Source organism: Rana temporaria, chromosome 10, assembly GCF_905171775.1.
Source record: "Rana temporaria chromosome 10, aRanTem1.1, whole genome shotgun sequence".
Taxonomy (NCBI): Eukaryota; Metazoa; Chordata; class Amphibia; order Anura; family Ranidae; genus Rana; species Rana temporaria.
This window is the reverse complement of record NC_053498.1, coordinates 152,940,477-152,965,517: the sequence shown is the minus strand read 5'-3', so window position 1 is coordinate 152,965,517 and position 25,041 is coordinate 152,940,477. Positions and strand designations below refer to the sequence as shown.

Sequence of the window (25,041 nt, the reverse complement as noted above, 5' to 3'; positions counted from 1 at the left end):
CTGTACTATGTCTGCAGTCTCTGATCATCTCCTGTATCATGTCTGCAGTCTCTGACCGTCTCCTGTACTATGTCTGCAGTCTCTGATCATCTCCTGTACTATGTCTGCAGTCTCTGATCATCTCCTGTATTATGTCTGCAGTCTCTGATCATCTCCTGTACTATGTCTGCAGTCTCTGACCGTCTCCTGTACTATGTCTGCAGTCTCTGATCATCTCCTGTACTATGTCTGCAGTCTCTGATCATCTCCTGTACTATGTCTGCAGTCTCTGATCATCTCCTGTACTATGTCTGCAGTCTCTGACCATCTCCTGTACTATGTCTGCAGTCTCTGATCATCTCCTGTATTATGTCTGCAGTCTCTGATCATCTCCTGTACTATGTCTGCAGTCTCTGATCATCTCCTGTACTGTGTCTGCAGTCTCTGATCATCTCCTGTATCATGTCTGCAGTCTCTGATCATCTCCTGTATTATGTCTGCAGTCTCTGATCATCTCTTGTACTATATCTGCAGTCTCTGATCATCTCCTGTACTATGTCTGCAGTCTCTGATCATCTCCTGTACTATGTCTGCAGTCTCTGATCATCTCCTGTACTATGTCTGCAGTCTCTGACCATCTCCTGTATTATGTCTGCAGTCTCTGATCATCTCCTGTATTATGTCTGCAGTCTCTGATCATCCCCTGTACTATGTCTGCAGTCTCTGATCATCTCCTGTACTGTGTCTGCAGTCTCTGATCATCCCCTGTACTATGTCTGCAGTCTCTGATCATCTCCTGTACTGTGTCTGCAGTCTCTGATCATCTCCTGTATCATGTCTGCAGTCTCTGATCATCTCCTGTATTATGTCTGCAGTCTCTGATCATCCCCTGTACTATGTCTGCAGTCTCTGATCATCTCCTGTACCGTGTCTGCAGTCTCTGATCATCTCCTGTATCATGTCTGCAGTCTCTGATCATCTCCTGTACTATGTCTGCAGTCTCTGATCATCTCTTGTACTATATCTGCAGTCTCTGATCATCTCCTGTACTATGTCTGCAGTCTCTGATCATCTCCTGTACTATGTCTGCAGTCTCTGATCATCTCCTGTATCATGTCTGCAGTCTCTGACCATCTCCTGTACTATGTCTGCAGTCTCTGATCATCTCCTGTATTATGTCTGCAGTCTCTGATCATCTCCTGTACTATGTCTGCAGTCTCTGATCATCTCCTGTACTATGTCTGCAGTCTCTGACCATCTCCTGTACTATGTCTGCAGTCTCTGATCATCTCCTGTATTATGTCTGCAGTCTCTGATCATCCCCTGTACTATGTCTGCAGTCTCTGATCATCTCCTGTACTGTGTCTGCAGTCTCTGATCATCTCCTGTATCATGTCTGCAGTCTCTGATCATCTCCTGTATTATGTCTGCAGTCTCTGATCATCTCTTGTACTATATCTGCAGTCTCTGATCATCTCCTGTACTATGTCTGCAGTCTCTGATCATCTCCTGTACTATGTCTGCAGTCTCTGATCATCTCCTGTACTATGTCTGCAGTCTCTGATCATCTCCTGTACTATGTCTGCAGTCTCTGATCATCTCCTGTATTATGTCTGCAGTCTCTGATCATCTCCTGTACTATGTCTGCAGTCTCTGATCATCTCCTGTACTATGTCTGCAGTCTCTGACCATCTCCTGTACTATGTCTGCAGTCTCTGATCATCTCCTGTATTATGTCTGCAGTCTCTGATCATCTCCTGTACTATGTCTGCAGTCTCTGATCATCTCCTGTATCATGTCTGCAGTCTCTGACCATCTCCTGTACTATGTCTGCAGTCTCTGATCATCTCCTGTATTATGTCTGCAGTCTCTGATCATCTCCTGTACTATGTCTGCAGTCTCTGATCATCTCCTGTACTATGTCTGCAGTCTCTGACCATCTCCTGTACTATGTCTGCAGTCTCTGATCATCTCCTGTATTATGTCTGCAGTCTCTGATCATCTCCTGTACTATGTCTGCAGTCTCTGATCATCTCCTGTACTATGTCTGCAGTCTCTGATCATCTCCTGTACTATGTCTGCAGTCTCTGATCATCTCCTGTACTATGTCTGCAGTCTCTGATCATCTCCTGTACTATGTCTGCAGTCTCTGATCATCTCCTGTATTATGTCTGCAGTCTCTGATCATCTCCTGTACTATGTCTGCAGTCTCTGATCATCTCCTGTACTATGTCTGCAGTCTCTGACCATCTCCTGTACTATGTCTGCAGTCTCTGATCATCTCCTGTATTATGTCTGCAGTCTCTGATCATCTCCTGTACTATGTCTGCAGTCTCTGACCATCTCCTGTACTATGTCTGCAGTCTCTGATCATCTCCTGTACTATGTCTGCAGTCTCTGATCATCTCCTGTATTATGTCTGCAGTCTCTGATCATCCCCTGTACTATGTCTGCAGTCTCTGATCATCTCCTGTACTGTGTCTGCAGTCTCTGATCATCTCCTGTATCATGTCTGCAGTCTCTGACCATCTCCTGTATTATGTCTGCAGTCTCTGATCATCTCCTGTACTATGTCTGCAGTCTCTGATCATCTCCTGTACTATGTCTGCAGTCTCTGATCATCTCCTGTATTATGTCTGCAGTCTCTGATCATCCCCTGTACTATGTCTGCAGTCTCTGATCATCTCCTGTACTGTGTCTGCAGTCTCTGATCATCTCCTGTATCATGTCTGCAGTCTCTGATCATCTCCTGTATTATGTCTGCAGTCTCTGATCATCTCTTGTACTATATCTGCAGTCTCTGATCATCTCCTGTACTATGTCTGCAGTCTCTGATCATCTCCTGTACTATGTCTGCAGTCTCTGATCATCTCCTGTATTATGTCTGCAGTCTCTGATCATCTCCTGTACTATGTCTGCAGTCTCTGATCATCTCCTGTACTATGTCTGCAGTCTCTGACCATCTCCTGTACTATGTCTGCAGTCTCTGATCATCTCCTGTATTATGTCTGCAGTCTCTGATCATCTCCTGTACTATGTCTGCAGTCTCTGATCATCTCCTGTACTATGTCTGCAGTCTCTGATCATCTCCTGTATTATGTCTGCAGTCTCTGACCATCTCCTGTACTATGTCTGCAGTCTCTGATCATCTCCTGTATTATGTCTGCAGTCTCTGACCATCTCCTGTATTATGTCTGCAGTCTCTGATCATCTCCTGTACTATGTCTGCAGTCTCTGATCATCTCCTGTATTATGTCTGCAGTCTCTGATCATCTCCTGTACTATGTCTGCAGTCTCTGATCATCTCCTGTATTATGTCTGCAGTCTCTGATCATCTCCTGTATCATGTCTGCAGTCTCTGATCATCTCCTGTACTATGTCTGCAGTCTCTGATCATCTCCTGTATTATGTCTGCAGTCTCTGATCATCTCCTGTATTATGTCTGCAGTCTCTGATCATCTCCTGTACTATGTCTGCAGTCTCTGATCATCTCCTGTATTATGTCTGCAGTCTCTGATCATCTCCTGTATCATGTCTGCAGTCTCTGATCATCTCCTGTACTATGTCTGCAGTCTCTGATCATCTCCTGTATTATGTCTGCAGTCTCTGATCATCTCCTGTATCATGTCTGCAGTCTCTGATCATCTCCTGTACTATGTCTGCAGTCTCTGATCATCTCCTGTATTATCTGATGTACTGAGCATCATGTGTGGCCCTTTGGTGATATCAGGGGCCACAGTTGAAGGTCCCTCCTATCATCTCCTGACTCTATGGGGCTTATTTGTCTCCTGATAATAATATTACATTCTGTATACAATGTATCGTCTTCTATCACAAGAACAATGGAGAGCGATGAGGAGAGACGGAAGGCGGGAAATACGGCGGCGGTAGGTAGATAGTGACAGAGCGCTATCCAATGACAGCACAACGGCCCCTCCCCCCCCCCGGCACACCCATAGGTGACATGACCCGCCTTCCATCCGACACCCGCCTCTCATCTCCACACTATTCATTCTGTGATCCCGCTGACCGATACATCGCTCTGCCCCTCCCCCTCCCCTCCCCCATAAGTCATAAGATCCCTCCCCAGAGGACATAGCGGGGGGCGCACTTACTTTGTTCTCCTTGGTGAAGTGGGAGAGCGACCCGAATGACGACACCTTCATACACCTGGAGGAGGGAGACAAGGGAGGAGCTTAACGTGGAACACAGATCTACAGACCCCGCCCACTCTGGGAAAGATGACATCACTGTACCTTTGTTTTCCCATCCAATAGCAGATGAGGTCGATGTCATGGCAGCTCTTCGCCAGCAGAGAGAACGTGCTCTCCCCCTCATTCCGCCAATTCCCCCGCACAAAGGAGTGTGCGAAGTGCCAGAACCCCACCTGCACCGCAACAAAGAAAACTTTATTAATAGAATGCAGAATGGCGCGTCACCTACACCAAGCGCGCGTCACCTACACCGACCGAGTGTCACCTACCCCGACCGCGCGTCACCTACCCCGACCGCAACTCACCTACCCCGACCGCACCACACCTACCCCGACCGCGCCTTACCTACCCCGACCGCACATCACCAACCTCGACCGCGTCTCACCTACCCCCAACCGCACGTCACCTACACCACCCGCACCTCACCTACCTCGACCGTGCGTCACCTACCCCAACCGCGCATTACCTACCCCGACCGCACGTCACCTACCCCGACCGCGCATCACCTACCCCAACCACACCTCACCTACCCCGACCGCACATCACCAGCCCCCAACCGCAAGTCACCTACCCCGACCGCACGCCACCTACCCCGACCGCACGTCACCTACCACCAACCGCAAGTAGTCACCTACTCCCAACCGCACGTCACCTACCCCCAACCGCAGGTCACCTACCCCAACCGCGCCTCACCTACCCCGACTGCGCATCACCTACCCTGCCCGCGCCTCACCTACCCCAACTGCACGTCACCTACCGCACGTCACCTACCCCCAACCGCAAGTAGTCACCTACTCCCAACTGCACGTCACCTACCCCCAACCGCAGGTCACCTACCCCAACCGCGCCTCACCTACCCCGACTGCGCATCACCTACCCTGCCCGCGCCTCACCTACCCCAACTGCACGTCACCTACCCCGACCGCACCTCACCTACCCTGACCGCGCCTCACCTACCCCAACTGCACCTCACCTACCCCGGCCGCACCACACCTACCCCAACTGCAGGTCACCTACCCCGACCGCACCTCACCTACCCCAACTGCAGGTCACGTACCCCGACCGTGTGTCACCTACCCCGACCGCACGTCACTTACCCCGACCGCACCTCACCTACCCCCAACTGCAGGTCACCTACCCCAATTACATGTACTAAGATAATAGTGATAGTTGAAGGGAAGCCCTATAGTGAGGCCCATCCCCCACCCCTCCGTTCAGTATCAGATTGGATCTTCACTGACTCTGAATACAAGGAGCAGCCCACACATTGGACAATCATCGGTTATTTAGATCTCGATCAACCTTCAGGGTCCAACACTTGACCCGAGTATGAAGAGTCTTCATTGGATACTTACTGGCTCCATATGCTGGATGTGGACAACGTCCCCAATCACTCCGGAATCGATCAGTTCCTAAAGACAAGAACACAATGAGATGAGGAGAGCGCTCTACAGAGAACGTTCCACCAATCAGAACTTCTTCTATTTATAACCCCGAGGGCAGATCAGAGGAAGTCACTGAGCACTCCGCGGGGGGCGGCCCTCCAGGAAAGGACAGATCAGAGGATTATCCATGGAAGTCACTGTCACTGAGCACTCCGCGGGGGCGGCCCTCCAGGAAAGGACAGATGAGAGGAAGTCACTGTCACTGAGCACTCCGCGGGGGCCGGTCCTCCAGGAAAGGACAGATCAGAGGAATTCACTGTCACTGAGCACTCCGCGGGGGCCGGCCCTCCAGGAAAGGACAGATCAGAGGATTATCCATGGAAGTCACTGTCACTAAGCACTCCGCGGGGGCCTGGCCCTCCAGAGAGACAGATAGAGAGTGGGGGGAATAATGTCCCATCATTGGTGTCAGTGGGAGGAATAGTGTCCCATCATTGGTGTCAGTGGGAGGAATAGTGTCCCATCATTGGAATCAGTGGGAGGAATAGTGTCCCATCATTGGTGTCAGTGGGAGGAATAGTGTCCCATCATTGGTGTCAGTGGGAGGAATAGTGTCCCATCATTGGTATCAGTGGGAGGAATAGTGTCCCATCATTGGTGTCAGTGGGAGGAATAGTGTCCCATCATTGGTGTCAGTGGGAGGAATAGTGTCCCATCATTGGTGTCAGTGGGAGGAATAGTGTCCCATCATTGGTGTCAGTGGGAGGAATAGTGTCCCCATCATTGGTGTCAGTGGGAGGAATAGTGTCCCATCATTGGGGTCAGTGGGGGGAATAGTGTCCCCATCATTGGTGTCAGTGGGAGGAATAGTGTCCCATCATTGGTGTCAGTGGGAGGAATAGTCTCCCATCATTGGTGTCAGTGGGAGGAATAGTGTCCCATCATTGGTGTCAGTGGGAGTGGAGAGTGAGGAGCGGGGAATGAAGATCTCTCCTCTGTATATAGGAGCTCCATGGACATTTATAGAATGCAGAGATTCCCACCAATCAGAAATCTCCGGTGGGATTCTCTAGTCCTCCATGAATCTCGGATCTCCATGAATCTCGGATCTCCATGAATCTCGGATCTCCATGAATCTCGGGTCTCACCTTGATCTGGATGGAGACGGGATGGTAGCGTAGGACGTGCCCCACCGCCAGCATGACGCCGTTCTCTCTACATGTGGAGACGATTTCTCTGCAGTCCTCCGGAGTCACCTGCATGGAGATCAGAGAAGAAACATTTTTATATCACAGAGGAAATCGCTACAATCTCATCTCACATTCCGTACAATGTATCCCCAGACACAATGGTGACAGGATTGGATGGGGGGGGGTGAGAACTTCAGTCACTTGAGGGGGGGGTCACCCCTGTCAGCAGGGATATGAAAAGCAGGGAATAAAATCCATCACATCCCTTAGTAAAAGCAGCCAGTGTCATTACTACAGTGACAGTGCATATTTTTAGAGCTGGTCTCTAAAAAGTGTCAGTTAGTGTCTGATTGTCCTCCGCAGTCCCGCTATAAGTCTCACTGCCATCACTAGTATAAAATTAATAAATACAAATTCAGTAAATCTATCCCATAGTTTGTAGATGTGATGACTTTTGCGCAAACCGATCAATTTACAATTATTGGGATTTTTTTAGGCAGATCCATTTTATTAAAAGTAAAAATTATTCATCAATTTAGTCCAAAATGGGGGGAGGGAACAAGGGGCGGTGCTCAGAGGTGAGTGGGGGGAGGGAACAAGGGGCGGTGCTCAAAGCGGAGTGGGGGTGACAAGGGGCGGTGCTCAGAGGTGAGTGGGGGGAGGGGACAAGGGGCGGTGCTCAGAGGTGAGTGGGGGGGGCAAGGGGCGGTGCTCAGAGGTGAGTGGGGGGAGGGAACAAGGGGCGGTCCTCAAAGCGGAGTGGGGGTGACAAGGGGCGGTGCTCAGAGGTGAGTGGGGGGAGGGGACAAGGGGCGGTGCTCAGAGGTGAGTGGGGGGGCAAGGGGCGGTGCTCAGAGGTGAGTGGGAGGGGACAAGGGGCGGTGCTCAGAAGTGAGTGGGGGGAGGGAACAAGGGGCGGTGCTCAGAGGTAAGTGGGGGGAGGGAACAAGGGGTGGTGCTCAAAGCGGAGTGGGGGTGACAAGGGGCGGTGCTCAGAGGTGAGTGGGGGGAGGGGACAAGGGGCGGTGCTCAGAGGTGAGTGGGGGGGCAAGGGGCGGTGCTCAGAGGTGAGTGGGAGGGGACAAGGGGCGGTGCTCAGAGGTGAGTGGGGGGCAAGGGGCGGTGCTCAGACGTGAATGGGGGGGAGGGAACAAGGGGCGGTGCTCAGAGGTGAGGGGGGGGGACAAGGGGCGGTGCTCAGAGGTTGAACGGGGGGGGAGGGAACAAGGGGCGGTGCTCAGAGGTGAGTGGGGGGAGGGAACAAGGGGCGGTGCTCAGAGGTGAGTGGGAGGGGACAAGGGGCGGTGCTCAGAGGTTGAATGGGGGGAGGGAACAAGGGGCGGTGCTCAGAGGTGAGTGGGGGGAGGGAACAAGGGGCGGTGCTCAGAGGTGAGTGGGGGAGGGAACAAGGGGCGGTGCTCAAAGCGGAGTGGGGGTGACAAGGGGCGGTGCTCAGAGGTGAGTGGGGGGAGGGGACAAGGGGCGGTGCTCAGAGGTGAGTGGGGGGGCAAGGGGCGGTGCTCAGAGGTGAGTGGGGGGAGGGAACAAGGGGCGGTCCTCAAAGCGGAGTGGGGGTGACAAGGGGCGGTGCTCAGAGGTGAGTGGGGGGAGGGGACAAGGGGCGGTGCTCAGAGGTGAGTGGGGGGGCAAGGGGCGGTGCTCAGAGGTGAGTGGGAGGGGACAAGGGGCGGTGCTCAGAAGTGAGTGGGGGGAGGGAACAAGGGGCGGTGCTCAGAGGTAAGTGGGGGGAGGGAACAAGGGGTGGTGCTCAAAGCGGAGTGGGGGTGACAAGGGGCGGTGCTCAGAGGTGAGTGGGGGGAGGGGACAAGGGGCGGTGCTCAGAGGGGAGGGGGGGGGCAAGGGGCGGTGCTCAGAGGTGAGTGGGAGGGGACAAGGGGCGGTGCTCAGAGGTGAGTGGGGGGCAAGGGGCGGTGCTCAGACGTGAATGGGGGGGAGGGAACAAGGGGCGGTGCTCAGAGGTGAGTGGGGGGGACAAGGGGCGGTGCTCAGAGGTTGAATGGGGGGGAGGGAACAAGGGGCGGTGCTCAGAGGTGAGTGGGGGGAGGGAACAAGGGGCGGTGCTCAGAGGTGAGTGGGAGGGGACAAGGGGCGGTGCTCAGAGGTTGAATGGGGGGAGGGAACAAGGGGCGGTGCTCAGAGGTGAGTGGGGGGAGGGAACAAGGGGCGGTGCTCAGAGGTGAGTGGGGGGAGGGAACAAGGGGCGGTGCTCAAAGCGGATGGGGGGGGCAAGGGGCGGTGCTCAGAGGTGAGTGGGAGGGGACAAGGGGCGGTGCTCAGAGGTTAGTGGGAGGGGACAAGGGGTGACTCAGAAGGGGGGTGGGGAGTATCGGCACCCGTTCTGGTTACAATGTATCATTGCCGGTAACGGTGATAGTAACCGATGGGCCGGTAGTAGATCGCTGTGGAGAAATGCGTAGAATGGACATGGATGAGTAAAACGCACATCTCTGGTCCTCACCCTGAATAACCTTCTGAGGGTTTTTGTATTTTGTCTACATGACCCCTTTAAGGGACGACCCCCTCCCCCTCCACAAAGGTAAATAATGAAGCGCTGAGCGCAGTATTTGCATTCCATGTGGATGACTTTTCCCGGGAAGTACAGAGTGTACTCGGGGAAGACATTCCTCAGTAGAGGGTCAGGAAAGATCTTCCTCCCGTATATCAGAGAATGTTAGGTGTTCATGTGACTTCCCCAGTGAGGGAGCGGATTGGAGCGGATTGGGGCTGAGTGAGGTTGATTGGGGCGGATTGGAGCTGATTGGGGCGGAGTGAGGTTGATTGGAGCTGATTGGGGCTGATTGGAGCGGATTGAAGCAAATTGAAGCTGAGTAGAGCAGATAGGAGCTGATTGGAGCAGATAGGAGCTGATTGGAGTGGATTGAGGCTGATTGGAGTGGATTGGGGCTGATTGGAGCGGATTGGAGTGGATTGGGGTGGATTTGGGCTGATTGGAGTGGATTGGGGCTGATTGGAGCGGATTGGAGTGGATTGGGGCTGATTGGAGTGGATTCGGGTGGATTGGGGCTGATTGGAGCGGATTGGAGCAGATTGGGGCTGATTGGAGCGGATTGGAGTGGATTGGGGCTGATTGGAGTGGATTGGGTGGATTGGGGCTGATTGGAGCAGATTGGGTGGATTGGGGCTGATTGGAGTGGATTGGGGTGGATTGGGGCTGATTGGAGTGGATTGGGTGGATTGGGGCTGATTGGAGTGGATTTGGGTGGATTGGGGCTGATTGGAGCGGATTGGAGCTGATTGGAGCGGATTGGGGCGGATTGGAGCGGATTGGAGTGGATTGGAGCAGATTGGGGCGGATTGGAGCGGATTGGAGTGGATTGGGGCTGATTGGAGTGGATTGGAGCGGATTGGGGCTGATTGGAGTGGATTGGGGCTGATTGGAGTGGATTGGAGCAGATTGGGGCGGATTGGAGCTGCTAGAAGCGCGCCGGGCGAGGACTTACAGCCATGGGTTTCTCCAGTAGAATATGATATCCCTTCTTGGCAAATGCGATGGCGGGATCCTAGAAAATAAGAGAGGAAAGGAGTGAATTTTTGTATAATGATCGTACAATGAAATCCCTGAACTCTCACAATGGTCCTCATTTAGGCCGAGTCTACAGGAGTGTCCAGAGGGGGGCGCTGTGCCTGGCACTCCGTGTGATGGGAAGGTCGGGATGAAGGACTCCACACACATTCATACAATATACACCATTGTTGCTCTCATCTCTGGGGGGGGGGTGTCCTCCTTTGTTCCTCTGGGGGGGAGCTGGTCCCTCAATCACATAGAAGAGAAAGTGGACCGTCTGTATCAATGCCCACCGAGAGCTCAACGCACCGTCTACGGGGGGCCACTAGTGACGAATTTCCACAAGGCAGAAGATCCAGACAAACATCTCAGTGACTTTCCCCTCAATGTCCCTCGGGCTCTATGAAGGTCACCAAACACGGTCAGTCCCGCGGGGGCATTTCTAGGGTCCCGATAGGCCGGGGGCATTTCTAGGGTCCCGATAGGCCGGGGGCATTTCTAGGGTCCCGATAGGCCGGGGGCATTTCTAGGGTCCCGATAGGCCGGGGGCATTTCTAGGGTCCCGATAGGCCGGGGGCACCTCTGCACTTATAGATGACAATGTTGAGGGACTGGTAAGATACCAGGATGTCCCCTTTGGATCAAATCCAAGTCCGTCATCTTTTTCAACAAACAAAAATGAAATTGGTCTAAAAACTGTCACAGAAAAAGATGGAAATATAGAAAACATGGAAGACCGGGGGCTCTCAGTAGAAGATCGGGGACTCTCAGTAGAAGATCAGGGACTCTCAGTAGAAGATCGGGGGCTCTCAGTAGAAGATCGGGGGCTCTCAGTAGAAGATCGGGGGCTCTCAGTAGAAGATCGGGGACTCTCAGTAGAAGATCAGGGACTCTCAGTAGAAGATCGGGGGCTCTCAGTAGAAGATCGGGGACTCTCAGTAGAAGATCGGGGGCTCTCAGTAGAAGATCGGGGACTCTCAGTAGAAGACCAGGGGCTCTACGTAGAAGACCGGGGGCTCTCAGTAGAATATCGGGGGCTCCCAGTAGAAGACATGGGGCACTCAGTAGAAGATCGGGGACTCTCAGCAGAAGACTTGGGGCACTCAATAGAAGACTTGGGACACTCAATAGAAGACTTGGGACACTCAACAGAAGACCTGGGACACTCAATAGAAGACTTGGGGCATTTAATGGAAGACTTGGGACACTCAACAGAAGACCTGGGACACTCAATAGAAGACTTGGGACACTCAATAGAAGACTTGGGGCATTTAATGGAAGACTTGGGACACTCAATAGAAGACTTGGGGCACTCAACAGAAGACCTGGGACACTCAATAGAAGATTTGGGGCATTTAATGGAAGACCGGGGGCACTCAATAGAAGACTTGGGACACTCAATAGAAGACTTGGGGCACTCAATAGAAGACTTGGGACACTCAATAGAAGACTTGGGGCACTCAACAGAAGACTTGGGGCACTCAATAGAAGACTTGGGACACTCAATAGAAGATTTGGGGCATTTAATGGAAGACCTGGGGTACTCAATAGAAGACGTGGGGCACTCAGTTGAAGACTTGGTGCAGTCAACAGAAGACTGCGGGCACATGCCCTGGGTGCCAGGGTCTACCAATGCCCCTGCAACACAGATCCTCAGATCAGCACTGCCTGAATCTACAATTTTACCAGGAAGTCGTCTTCCATCCAAGATTTCTTATGCAGGGATTTTTCTTTGTGAAAAATTTCCCATTTTAGGGTTAAATAATTTCTATGAGAAATGTGTAGAAAGCCGGCAGTCACGGATCGGAGTCACGGATCGGAGTCACGGATCGGAGTCACGGACCGGAGTCACGGACCGGAGTCACGGATCGGAGTCACGGATCGGAGTCACGGATCGGAGTCACGGATCGGAGTCACGGATCGGAGTCACGGACCGGAGTCACGGATCGGAGTCACGGATCGGAGTCACGGATCGGAGTCACGGATCAGAGTCACGGACCGGAGTCACGGATCGGAGTCACGGATCGGAGTCACGGATCGGAGTCACGGATCGTACATTGATGGTGGTGGAGCTGCAGGTGCAGAGCTGTGCTGGTGAAACGCACTTTGTGTGCCATCTGGTTGGCATTCCACAAAGGAAGACGTATTGAGGTCATTCAGGGGGCAGCTGGAATGAGATTGTGGAACAGATGCTCGTGGTGCCCCCTCTGTGAGACGCGGAGAAGAGACCTCTGTGAGAGGCGGAGAAGAGACCTCTGTGAGACGCAGAGAAGAGACCTCTGTGAGAGGCGGAGAAGAGACCTCTGTGAGACGCCGAGAAGAGACCTCTGTGAGAGGCGGAGAAGAGAGACCTCTGTGAGAGGCGGAGAAGAGACCTCTGTGAGAGGCGGAGAAGAGACCTCTGTGAGAGGCGGAGAAGAGACCTCTGTGAGACGCGGAGAAGAGACCTCTGTGAGACGCGGAGAAGAGACCTCTGTGAGACGCGGAGAAGAGACCTCTGTGAGAGGCGGAGAAGAGAGACCTCTGTGAGAGGCGGAGAAGAGACCTCTGTGAGACGCAGAGAAGAGACCTCTGTGAGAGGCGGAGAAGAGACCTCTGTGAGACGCGGAGAAGAGACCTCTGTGAGAGGCGGAGAAGAGACCTCTGTGAGAGGCGGAGAAGAGACCTCTGTGAGAGGTGGAGAAGAGACCTCTGTGAGACACGGAGAAGAGACCTCTGTGAGAGGCGGAGAAGAGACCTCTGTGAGAGGCGGAGAAGAGACCTCTGTGAGAGGTGGAGAAGAGACCTCTGTGAGACGCGGAGAAGAGACCTCTGTGAGACGCGGAGAAGAGACCTCTGTGAGACGCGGAGAAGAGACCTCTGTGAGACACGGAGAAGAGACCTCTGTGAGACGCAGAGAAGAGACCTCTGTGAGAGGCGGAGAAGAGACCTCTGTGAGACGCGGAGAAGAGACCTCTGTGAGAGGCGGAGAAGAGACCTCTGTGAGACGCGGAGAAGAGACCTCTGTGAGACGCAGAGAAGAGACCTCTGTGAGAGGCGGAGAAGAGACCTCTGTGAGACGCAGAGAAGAGACCTCTGTGAGAGGCGGAGAAGAGACCTCTGTGAGACGCAGAGAAGAGACCTCTGTGAGAGGCGGAGAAGAGACCTCTGTGAGACGCGGAGAAGAGACCTCTGTGAGAGGCGGAGAAGAGACCTCTGTGAGAGGCGGAGAAGAGACCTCTGTGAGAGGTGGAGAAGAGACCTCTGTGAGACACGGAGAAGAGACCTCTGTGAGAGGCGGAGAAGAGACCTCTGTGAGACGCGGAGAAGAGACCTCTGTGAGACACGGAGAAGAGACCTCTGTGAGAGGCGGAGAAGAGACCTCTGTGAGACGCGGAGAAGAGACCTCTGTGAGAGGCGGAGAAGAGACCTCTGTGAGAGGCGGAGAAGAGACCTCTGTGAGACGCAGAGAAGAGACCTCTGTGAGACGCAGAGAAGAGACCTCTGTGAGAGGCGGAGAAGAGACCTCTGTGAGACGCGGAGAAGAGACCTCTGTGAGAGGCGGAGAAGAGACCTCTGTGAGACGCGGAGAAGAGACCTCTGTGAGACGCAGAGAAGAGACCTCTGTGAGACGCAGAGAAGAGACCTCTGTGAGAGGCGGAGAAGAGACCTCTGTGAGAGGCGGAGAAGAGACCTCTGTGAGAGGCGGAGAAGAGACCTCTGTGAGACGCAGAGAAGAGACCTCTGTGAGAGGCGGAGAAGAGACCTCTGTGAGAGGCGGAGAAGAGACCTCTGTGAGACACGGAGAAGAGACCTCTGTGAGAGGCGGAGAAGAGACCTCTGTGAGACGCAGAGAAGAGACCTCTGTGAGAGGCGGAGAAGAGACCTCTGGGTAATTCTCACACATTGCCGTGATTTTTATTTTTTTGGGTAAAAGGAATTAAGATGGTGGAAATATCTAAACACTCATCAATGAATTATGGAACAAAGTCAGAGAAAAATGCTTGTATGGTTCCTGTTCATAATCTCCCGAACACAAAGAAGAGACAGAGGAGAAGAGACAGAGGAGAAGAGACAGAGGAGAAGAGACAGAGGAGAAGAGACATGGGAGAAGAGAAATAGGAGAAGACAGAGGAGAAAGCATGGGAGAAGAGACATGGGAGAAGAGACATGGGAGAAGAGACATGGGAGAAGAGACATGGGAGAAGAGACATGGGAGAAGAGACAGAGGAGAAGAGACATGGGAGAAGAGACAGAGGAGAAGAGACATGGGAGAAGAGACATGGGAGAAGAGACATGGGAGAAGAGACAGAGGAGAAGAGACATGGGAGAACACAGAGGAGAAGAGACATGGGAGAAGACATAAGAGAAGACATTGGAGTCGTTATTATACAATTGTAGATCTGAATGCACCCCGACCTTCCATGTCCTACATGAGAAAAGCATTCCACTAGACCTTGGCACCCTATCACTGCCCTAGACTGATTACTGAGCCAAGAGAGTGGCTGTGTTCCTGGCTGTGTTCCTAGCTGTGTTCCTGGCTGTGTGCCTGGCTGTGTTCCTGGCTGTGTGCCTGGCTGTGTTCCTGGCTGTGTGGCTGGCTGTGTTCCTGGCTGTGTGCCTGGCTGTGTTCCTGGCTGTGCTCCTGGCTGTGCTCCTGGCTGTGTTCCTGGCTGTGTTCCTGGCTGTGTTCCTGGCTGTGTTCCTGGCTGTGCTCCTGGCTGTGCTCCTGGCTGTGTTCCTGGCTGTGTTCCTGGCTGTGTTCCTGGCTGTGTTCCTGGCTGTGCTCCTGGCTGTGCTCCTGGCTGTGTTCCTGGCTGTGTTCCTGGCTGTGTGCCTGGTGGTGTTCCTAGCTGTGTTCCTGGCTGTGTGCCTGGCTGTGTTCCTGGCTGTGTTCCTGGCTGTGTTCCTGGCTGTGTGCCTGGCTGTGTTCCTGGCTGTGTGGCTGGCTGTGTTCCTGGCTGTGTGCCTGGCTGTGTTCCTGGCTGTGTTCCTGGCTGTGTGCCTGGTGGTAGTCATAATAAAGACCTAAACTTTTTTCCTTGTTGCTCCTCAGAGATAGGAATGGAGTTTTGTTCTCCTGAGGATTCACCTTGTGCAGTTTATCCGGAGTTGTGATGATCACGGCGTCGGCAAACTTCTCCCTTTCTACGGCTTCTCTCCAATCTGAACAGAAAATAACGATTAGTATTGTAGCCCATTATCCGCATTCAACAGACATTGTTACCTTGTCTATCACCCCAAAAAGGGTCACCTCACCCATCCTTCACTTCATCACTGACCCCCCCACTCCACCAGCTTCCAGATACGAGAGAGCATGTGACCCCCCCCATGTGACAGTGTCATGGCCAGACTAGCCAATTACCTGGCATGGTACAGAGGGGTCCAGAACAACAAAGAGGTGCAGGAAACTTGTGGAGACTTCCGTATGTCTTCAATCGATGGAAAACATCCAACAGGCTCAACGGTTGATGAGGCGGCACCCGACCAACAAGACTTTCCCCAATAGGGACCCAACAAGGATTTCCCCAATGGGCACCCAACAAGGCTTTCCCCAATGGACACCAAACAAGACTTTGCCCAATGGGCACCCAACAAGACTTTCCCCAATGGGCACCCAACAAGGCTTTCCCCAATGGGAACCCAACAAGACTTTCCCCAATAGGGACCCAACAAGACTTTCCCCAATAGGGACCCAACAAGGATTTCCCCAATCGGCACCCAACAAGGCTTTGCCCAATGGCCACCCAACAAGGCTTTCCCCAATGGGCACCCAACAAGGCTTTCTCCAATGGGCACCCAACAAGGCTTTTCCCAATAGGGACCCAACAAGGCTTTCCCCAATGGGCATCCAACAAGGCTTTCCCCAATGGGTACCCAACAAGGCTTTGCCCAATGGGCACCCAACAAGACTTTCCCCAATGGGCACCCAACAAGGCTTTCACCAATGGGCACCCAACAAGTCTTTCCCCAATAGGGACCCAACAAGGCTTTCCCCAATGGGCACCCAACAAGGCTTTCCCCAATGGGCACCCAACAAGGCTTTCCCCAATAGGGACCCAACAAGGCTTTCCCCAATGGGCGCCCAACAAGACTTTCCCCAATGGGCACTTAACAGTAAGTCATACCCTAGGCATGAAGAAAGGAGCACTAAACCAAAATCAGATGAAAGGGTCCAAGTTCAACCTCACAGTTGGGAAATAAAAGTCATAAAAAAAGGTTTCCCCTTAAGGCCATTGGGCACAAGTGATGTTTGACGTTGCTTCTGTCATCAATTGGCATTGATTGGAGTGGGGACCATCAGAGGGGAAAGGATTGGATCGTGCCTGCCACTACCAACGGCTCCGGTAAGCGGCAGAGACAACCTAAACACAGTGGGAGGGGGTGGCACCTCTCCCGCTGCCAATAAAATAAATTTTGCGGTGAATCTGCCGCAGAGACCACTTTTATCTTAAAGAGTAGCAAATTGTGGGGTGTATCAAGATGGCCGCGAGGCAACGTCACTTTGGCTGCGCATTGCGCATTCACAGTAGGCCGGGTAGCATTTTTCTGATAGGTAGCGGCTATCTTATAGAACACAGGCTTACTGTGGCGAATTGCGGGGTGTAACAAGATGGCCGTCACGTTGTAGTAAAGGAATGTCACTTCCGTTAACTCATCTGACAGGGTCGCCGATTTTAACGGAACGCCGGCCTTATGCCGCGTACACACGATCATTTTTCGGCATGTAGAAAAAACTAAGTTTTTCCAACTTCATCATTAAAACGTCCTTGCCCACACACCATCTTTTTAAAAAAAACGCTCTAGCAAAGCGCGGTGACGTACAACACGTACGCCGGCACTATAAAGGGGAGGTTCCATGCGGATGGCGCCACCCTTGGGGCTGCTTTAGCCGATTCCGTATTAGTAAAAGACGATTTGCGCTTTTCTGTCTGTTACAGCGCGATGAATGTGCGATCTCCATTACGAACGCTAGTTTTACCAGAACGAGCGCTCCTGTCTCATAACTTTCTTCTGAGCATGCGCGGGTTTTTCACGCCGCTTTAGCCCACACACCATCATTTTTTACAACCCGAAAAACGACATTGTTTAAAAAGTCATTAAAAAATGCATCATGCTCGAATATTTTTTGGTCGTTTTTTCAGAACCCGAAAAATGATGTGAAGTCCACACACCACATTATGCCGCGCCCACACCATCGTTTTAAATGACATTTTTTTAAAACAACGTTTTTTTCATGCTGAAAAATGATGGTGTGTGCGCGGCATGCGATTCAAAAATAATGTTTTATCTTAAGAGGAAAAAAACACACTTGCCTTCAAAATATTTGTCTTCATCCACCTCGTGATACTTTCTGATCTGTTCTCTGGCGGCGGATCGCGGATCCACAACCCCAACAAGCTGAAAGGCAAAAAAAAGAAGAAAACAAAAAAATTTGATTCAGATTAAAAATTGGAAATGTATTTTTTTCTTCATCATCATCTTGGCGTCAGACCTGGAAGTCCAGACCGATAATACAAGGACATTATTTTCTATGGAGTCCGTCGGAGACGCCTTCCTCTGGAACACACTATAGTGGAACCTCGGATTACGAGGATAATCCGTTCCAGGAGAACGCTTGTAATCCAAAGCACTCACATATCAAAGCGACTTTCCCCATAGAAGTCAATGGAAACAAAAATAATTTGTTCCCCATTGACTTCTATGGCATGCAATACAGCGACGGAGAGCCCCTGAAATACTCAGGACAGCTCGGCTGTTCTCGGTAACCCTCGGAAAGGCTTGGGAACTGAGGGCCAGATTCACAAAAGAGATACAACGCCGTATCTCTGTTTTAGGGCCGTTCTAACTATGCGGCTGGTTCATAGAATCAGTTACGCATAGCTAGCCCTAAGATCCGACAGGTGTAATTAAATTACACCGTCGGATCCTAGGATGCAATACTTCGGCCGCCGCTGGGGGGAGTTTGTGTCGTAAACCAGCGTCGGGTACGCAAATTAGCAGTTACGGCGATCCACGAAGGTTTTTCCCGTCGTTACGTCGGCGCAAGTGTTAGATTCCCGTCGCAAAGATAGGGCTGCTCTTAACATGGTGGAAAATTACTCCACCATGTTAAAGTATGCCCGTCTTTCCCGCGTCGCTTTTGAATTTTTTTGTTTTCCCGGCGTAAGTACGTTACGCACGTCGCGATTCTCAACACATCGGCGCATCGTAATTTCGCGCAAAGCACGTCGGGAAACTTGCGAACGGAGCATGCGCAGTACGTCCTATGCGGGAGCGCGCCTAATTTAAATGGTACCCGCCCCATTTGAATTGGGCCACCTTGCGCCGGACTTGTTTACGATACACCGCCGCAAGTTTCCAGGTAAGTGCTTTGTGGATCGGGCACTTAGACTGAAAACTTGCGGCGGTGTAACGTAAACGTGTTACGTTACGCTGCGCCGCAGGTACGAGAATCTGGCCCTGAGTATTTCCGAACGGCTGCGGCTGGTTGCGCTCGGATCCGGTGCCCCCGCACAGTTGCAGGTCATTGGTGTGGATCATAAAATTCCACCAAAAGCTACAGGAATATCAAAGTCCTCAGCCGAGATATGATAAAGAAAGGGCACCCCTGGATGGACTTTTAAGGGGCTAAGGTGGTTTGTAGATGAAGGGTGAACCCGAGATATGAGGAGGATGTAGAGAGGGGCAGCAGCCAATAGAAAAGCCTCGTTTCTCGTATCCGGAGTTTCTCTATAAACATTTCTGTAACATGAAACTCGCATTTCTTCCTCGTCAGTTAAACCGCCGGAACTTCCACTTCCCTTTTCTAATCTCCCTCATCCTTCTACCCCCCGAGGACACGGCCCACCGTACTGCCGCCCCTCTGGGCATACAAGACTTCCAACCTACCTCCTGAGTATCCCCGTCTACTCACCCCCCCAATTCTGTGTAGTGACCCCAAAATCCATGTTCAATGGATGAAAAGAAGTTCAAAGGGATTATTTTTTTCTTAGCTCCGCAGTTCAAGGAAAATTTGTGTGCAGAAAAAAAAGTGAGAACACAAAATGTAGACAGGGTGTACATGGGGGGTCCTCTTCTGAAGAGGAAAGACTCAGCCCCCTCATCCCCCCGGGATATGAGGCTCCTGACAGGGACTGGGGGGGGGATTGTCAACCAAATGGACAAAACCAGGGTCACCCCATTCTTCAGATCTGCAGAGGCAAGTAAAACCCTTTGAAGGGAGACCCCATGGGAGGGGAAGAACCTGACTCCCAAGTACTAAGTGGGGCTCCCATTATGCAAGACCCCATGGGAGGGGAAGAACCTGACTCCCAAGTACTAGGTGGGGCTGCCCTGAAAGGAGACCCCATCGGAGGGGGAGATTGTGACTCTCAAGTGTTGGTGGGGCTCCCATTATGCGAGAACCCATGGGAGGGGGAGAACCTGACTTCCAAATATTGGTGGGGCTCCTCTGAAGGGAGACCCCAAGGGAGGGGGAGATCATGACTCCCAAGTATTGATGGGGCTCCCATTAAGCGAGACCCCATGGGAGAGGGAGATTCTGACTCCCAAGTACTAGGTGGGGCTCCTGTGAAGGGAGGCCCCATGGGAGGGGGAGAACCTGACTATAAGACTACATGCCCCCCCCCCCACCCGCCAAGACTTTCAGGGCAGGTCCAGGCAGCTCCACCCTACTAATTGAAAGTATATGAAGAGCACTGTGCTGTGTTTTTGGGTGCCAAAGTACAAGACATTGGCAGGTCTTCTGGTCGGTATAAAAACCCCTCCAGTCCACGGGGCAGATGTAAAAAAAAAGAAAGCCTGCAGGTGGCGCTCTGACCAAGGTGCCATACTAAAACCACTGCAAGTTACCCCCTGGTGAATTTATGGCATCCCTGGACCGCCACTCTGGGGGGCACCGAGGACTTCTCTCAGCCAGTTTTCTTTAATGAAGTGGTCTTAGCGTTTGAAACCTTCTTCGTATTATTTTTGTACTGTCACTATAAATACTTTTGATCATTGAATTTTTTATTAAATATTTTATATGATTACATTTTAAATTTAAAATATTTAACATTTTTTATATTTTTATGATTATCTTTTATTGCTGATCTTTTTAAATGTATGATCGTTTTCGTTATTTCATTAAGTGGTCTTTGCTCTTGAAACCTTCTTCATATCATTTTTGTACTCTCACTATAAATACTAAAAAAAAAAATGTTAATAAATATTTTATATGATTACATTATAAATATGTGTTTTTTTTTTAAATTATATATCTTTTTAAATGTATAATAAGTTTTCTTTATTTATCTAAGTGGTCTTTATGCTTGAAACTTTCTTTGTATTATTTTTTGTACTGTCACTATAAATATTTTTATATTTTTCACTGGTTTGTTTTTGCCTTTTGTAAAAAATAAAACAAAAAAAATTAAAAAATAAACAAAAAGTTGTCAAGTTAATGAAGAGCAGGTCTGGGATAGATGAAATTATCTCACCCAACACTAAGGAGCCATGAAAAGCTGACCATTCAGTTGACCAAAACCCAATTTTACCTTGCCGATTCACTAACGCATTTCACCTTGCCGATGGACTAACGCATTTCACCTTGCCGATGGACTAACGCATTTCACCTTGCCGATGGACTAACGCATTTCACCTTGCCGATTGACTAACGCATTTCACCTTGCCGATGGACTAACGCATTTCACCTTGCCGATTGACTAACGCATTTCACCTTGCCGATGGACTAACGCATTTCACCTTGCCGATTGACTAACGCATTTCACCTTGCCGATGGACTAACGCATTTCACCTTGCCGATTGACTAACGCATTTCACCTTGCCGATGGACTAACGCATTTCACCTTGCCGATGGACTAACGCATTTCACCTTGCCGATTGACTAACGCATTTCACCTTGCCGATGGACTAACGCATTTCACCAAAAAAATAGAAATTTCACTGACATCTCCCTATTGTCGCTGAATTTTTGGGGAAAGAAAAACTCCTACGTTTGCTCATCCTAGATAAGAAGTGCTGAACCTTCGATCACAGAGCGTCCAGTCTTACTTCGATCGGTCATATCTCACAATTGGCACAGTGTATGGCCAGGATTATCCGTTTAAACCAAATTTACATTCGTTGGTGGAAGCAGCCGCCTTGGCTTCACATGCTGGTATCAAATATCTCTGTTGCATTTTTTTTTTTTTTTTAAAAAGGGGCAAAAAAGAAAAAAGAAAACTAAAATATGCATATAATTCGTCAGGTTGAAAAAAAAACAGAACATTCAGTTCAACCAATAGAAAAAAAAAAAGATTAGAAAAAAAACACACACAGAGGAAGGACTTTATAAATGTTTTTTTTTTTATATATAATCTTTTTTTCTATTGGTCTATTTTTTTGAACCAATAGAAAAAAAAGAAAAGATTAGAAAAAATAAAACATTTATAAAGTTCTTCCTCTGTGTGAATGTTTTTTTTTTCCTGCAGTATAATTCTTGTCCGCTGTGTTTTTGTTTAACAATGTAAATAAAGTTTTAGGTGATTGAATTTGCCGCCGGCGCCGAGTGTTTTTCTCGTATTTCCAGAAATATACATTGTTTCTTTTATGCTAAAAATGGCAGTGAGCAGGGATTGGCTGCCGTATCAGACTGGTTTCAGCCAGACCGGCCTTTATAAAAAAAAAAAAAAAATATCTTCTACTAAATCGCTTTTGTGCCGCTTGTTTTTCTAGCCAGCCAGGAAGAGAGCGTTCAATTCCACGGAAAACACGACATTGGAGCTCATAAATCCTCCCAGTGTTGGGTTACTGCCCAGATAACAAAGGAGGAAATTGCCTGATTATTCCCCCCCCTCCCCCCCCTGACAACTCAGACGGTTGCTGGACCCTCCCACTTGCAGGAGACATGGCTGCGGCAGGATCCATTACAGCCCAGGCTTGGGGCACGTATTTAAAGGAAGGACCGCAGAACATTTAAGAAGAGACTTGGGGGGCATACTAAGAAATGGCAAGGATTTGAGGGGGACGCGCCGTGTCATTGGAAGAAAACATGTGCAATACAATTTTTTTCTGCACGCAAAATCCAATTTTCATCTTTTTTTTTATCCTGCACGCAAAATCCGAATTTTTGTCTTTTTTTTTATCCTGCACGCAAAATCCAATTTTTGTCTTTTTTTTTATCCTGCACGCAAAATCCAATTTTGGTCTTTTTTTTTATCCTGCACGCAAAAAACTATTTTTGTCTTTTTTTTATCCTGCACGCAAAATCCAATTTTTATCTTTTTTTCCTGCGTGCAAAATCCAATTTTTGTCTTTTTTTCCTGCGTGCAAAATCCATTTTTCATCTCTTTTTCTCCAATCCAATTTTTGTCTTTTTTTTTTTTTCACTGCAGACGATGGAGCTTATTTTACTAGAAAGCAGTAAAGAAGATTTTTTTTTTTCCCCCCTGAAGCGATCAGAAAACGTTTTATTTTTTTTCCCCCCACAAGGACTTTTGAATTAGAAGGGTATTGTGGAGCGATAAAAAAAAAGGTGATTTTATTTTTTCTTATTTATAAAATGTCTCTAAGTTCCGGACTTCAATTGCACTTGAAAAAAAAAATTAACCCGCTGACATTTTGTTATTATTACTCACTTGGAAAAATTTGTTTAGTTATTATAATATTTTTTACATAGCAGTAAATACAACAGAACATATGTGCGATTTTTTTACTGCACCATTTAGCTAAAAATTTGCATGAAAAAAAAAAAAATATATGTTAATAAAAAAAAATTTGACTTTGACCAGATTTAATTTTCTTCTGCATTTCTCCAAATGAGAATTTTTTTAGCTAGGTGGTGCAGTATAAAATCGCACATATGTTAATATGTGCGATTTTATACTGCACCACCTAGCTAAAAATTTACGTGAAATAAACTAAAATAAAATAAAAATGATGTTAATAAAAAATTGTGACTTTGACCAGATTTTTTTTTCTGCATTTCCCCAAATGCACATGTGTACGTTTTATACTGCACCGCCTAGCTAAAAATGTACGTAAAAATAAAAAAATTTTAATAAAAAAAAAAAATTCTGCATTTCCCCAAATGTAACATATGCTGTTTTCTTTTTTCTTTTTTCTTCTTCTTCTTAATAAGAGAACAGATTAATATTTTCCTATAGGTGGCAGTATATGTTTGCTATACCAAGGGCATGGTCAATATCACAGTCTGGTACATCATTTTTAATGCCACCATTTTTAGACAATTACCAGGAAGATACCATTATGTAGGGAGGGGGGGGGGGTGCTATTTGGCTGCTTCTCGTAGGTGGTTACAACCACTGTAAGCACATGTCATTGATTACTGAATTATTAATACAGATTACCAATATCCTAAAATAAATAGAAGTTTCCAGGCATTAATAATAATAAAAAAAAAAAAAAACACATAAAAAAAAAAAAAAAATATCCGTGCATGATAAAGGGCTCACTTTCCCAATTATTATTCTAGCTATTATTTCAGAAAAAAAATAAGAGTTAAAAATTACATAAATTTTCACAAACCAACTTGTTAAATCTTATCAGGGTAGCCTAAGTATTGACTTAATTAGTTTAAATACAACATATATTCTAAATGCTTTTTTTCTCAAACCAGTAGATTTTCAAATATATATATATATTATTATGGTCAGATTTTTTTTTCTCCAAAGTCATTTTTTTTTCTTAGCCCTTAATGCACAAAAAAAGAATAAAAATGAATAACTAAAAACATTAATTATTGAATTAAAAAATAAAAAACAATACATAAAAAATCCAGAACAAAACAATTCTCAAAATAAATTTCCCCAGCTGTTCTGCAGCGATTCCCATGGCAGCGCTCCACTGATTGCGGTCCAAGTTCTATGGGAACCGGAATCATTTCCACAGTCATTTTTTTTTATTATTTATTTTTTCAGCTAGGCCGACCTCGTGCAATCAGAGAGAATCCTGGTGATTTTCACTTTTCGCTCGAGGCGGATACACGATCAATTTCACAGCCGTGTCACTCAGATCGACCTTTTCCCCGGTTTGGCTGAGCGTTTTTTTTTTAGTCTTTGAAGATTTAAAAATTTGAAAATGTTTGAGGACCTTAAAAAGAGTTCTAAACACTTCAAAATTTAAATAATAATAAAAAAAAAACTGGGCTGGATAAAATTAGAGCTTTCAAGAACCTTTTCCCCAAAAAGATGTAATTTTCCATAAAATAAAATAAAAAAATCATAAAAAAAAATCACCACTTGTGTACAAGAAACTGTATACAGATCTGTATAAATCGGATACAGTATATATATATATATATATATTCAGAAAATACGGCAGATTCAGCAGACGTTCCAGTTTTGCCATAAAAGTAATTATAAAGATATTTTAAAATTCTGGTTTGGAAACATAAATGCTCCTTTTATTATTATTAATTATTTTTTAGCCAATTAGTATAATGTGATTTCTACTTCTCCCCATCAAGAGGCTTCACTTCACAGTACAGATGACAGGCGGGAGGTTTTATGTGGAAAATTACAATTTATCCTCATAAGGAAAACACTAAAAATAAAACATTATTTGAGTTTTTTGGAAGGAAAACTGTTGAAGGGGAGAGAGAAAAAGAGAGCTTAGGACAGAGAGAGAGAGACGTGGGGGAGAGAGAAAGAGAGACGTGGGGGGGGGGGGAGAGAGAGACACACAGAGACAGAGAAAAAGAAAGTGTGTGAGAGAGAGAGGGGGGGAGAGAGAGATAGAGAAGA

The 25,041-nt window shown here is 48.6% G+C and overlaps 1 protein-coding gene across 1 annotated transcript in view; it reads right to left on the bottom strand.

Annotated features, from left to right (window-relative positions):
* The window catches only part of LOC120915901, a 79,691-nt gene extending 58,329 nt beyond the window's left edge, over window positions 1-21,362 (bottom strand). Inside the window, exons 1-8 of the mRNA XM_040326714.1 lie at window positions 21,350-21,362; window positions 17,611-17,733; window positions 15,387-15,460; window positions 10,251-10,310; window positions 6,727-6,834; window positions 5,549-5,605; window positions 4,236-4,366; window positions 4,095-4,149 (exon numbers count right to left, since the gene is read on the bottom strand). Of these exons, the coding sequence (XP_040182648.1) occupies window positions 4,095-4,149; window positions 4,236-4,366; window positions 5,549-5,605; window positions 6,727-6,834; window positions 10,251-10,310; window positions 15,387-15,460; window positions 17,611-17,733; window positions 21,350-21,362 (621 nt within the window). The remainder of the gene's footprint in view (window positions 1-4,094; window positions 4,150-4,235; window positions 4,367-5,548; window positions 5,606-6,726; window positions 6,835-10,250; window positions 10,311-15,386; window positions 15,461-17,610; window positions 17,734-21,349) is intronic.
* Between the last annotated feature and the right edge of the window lie 3,679 nt (window positions 21,363-25,041).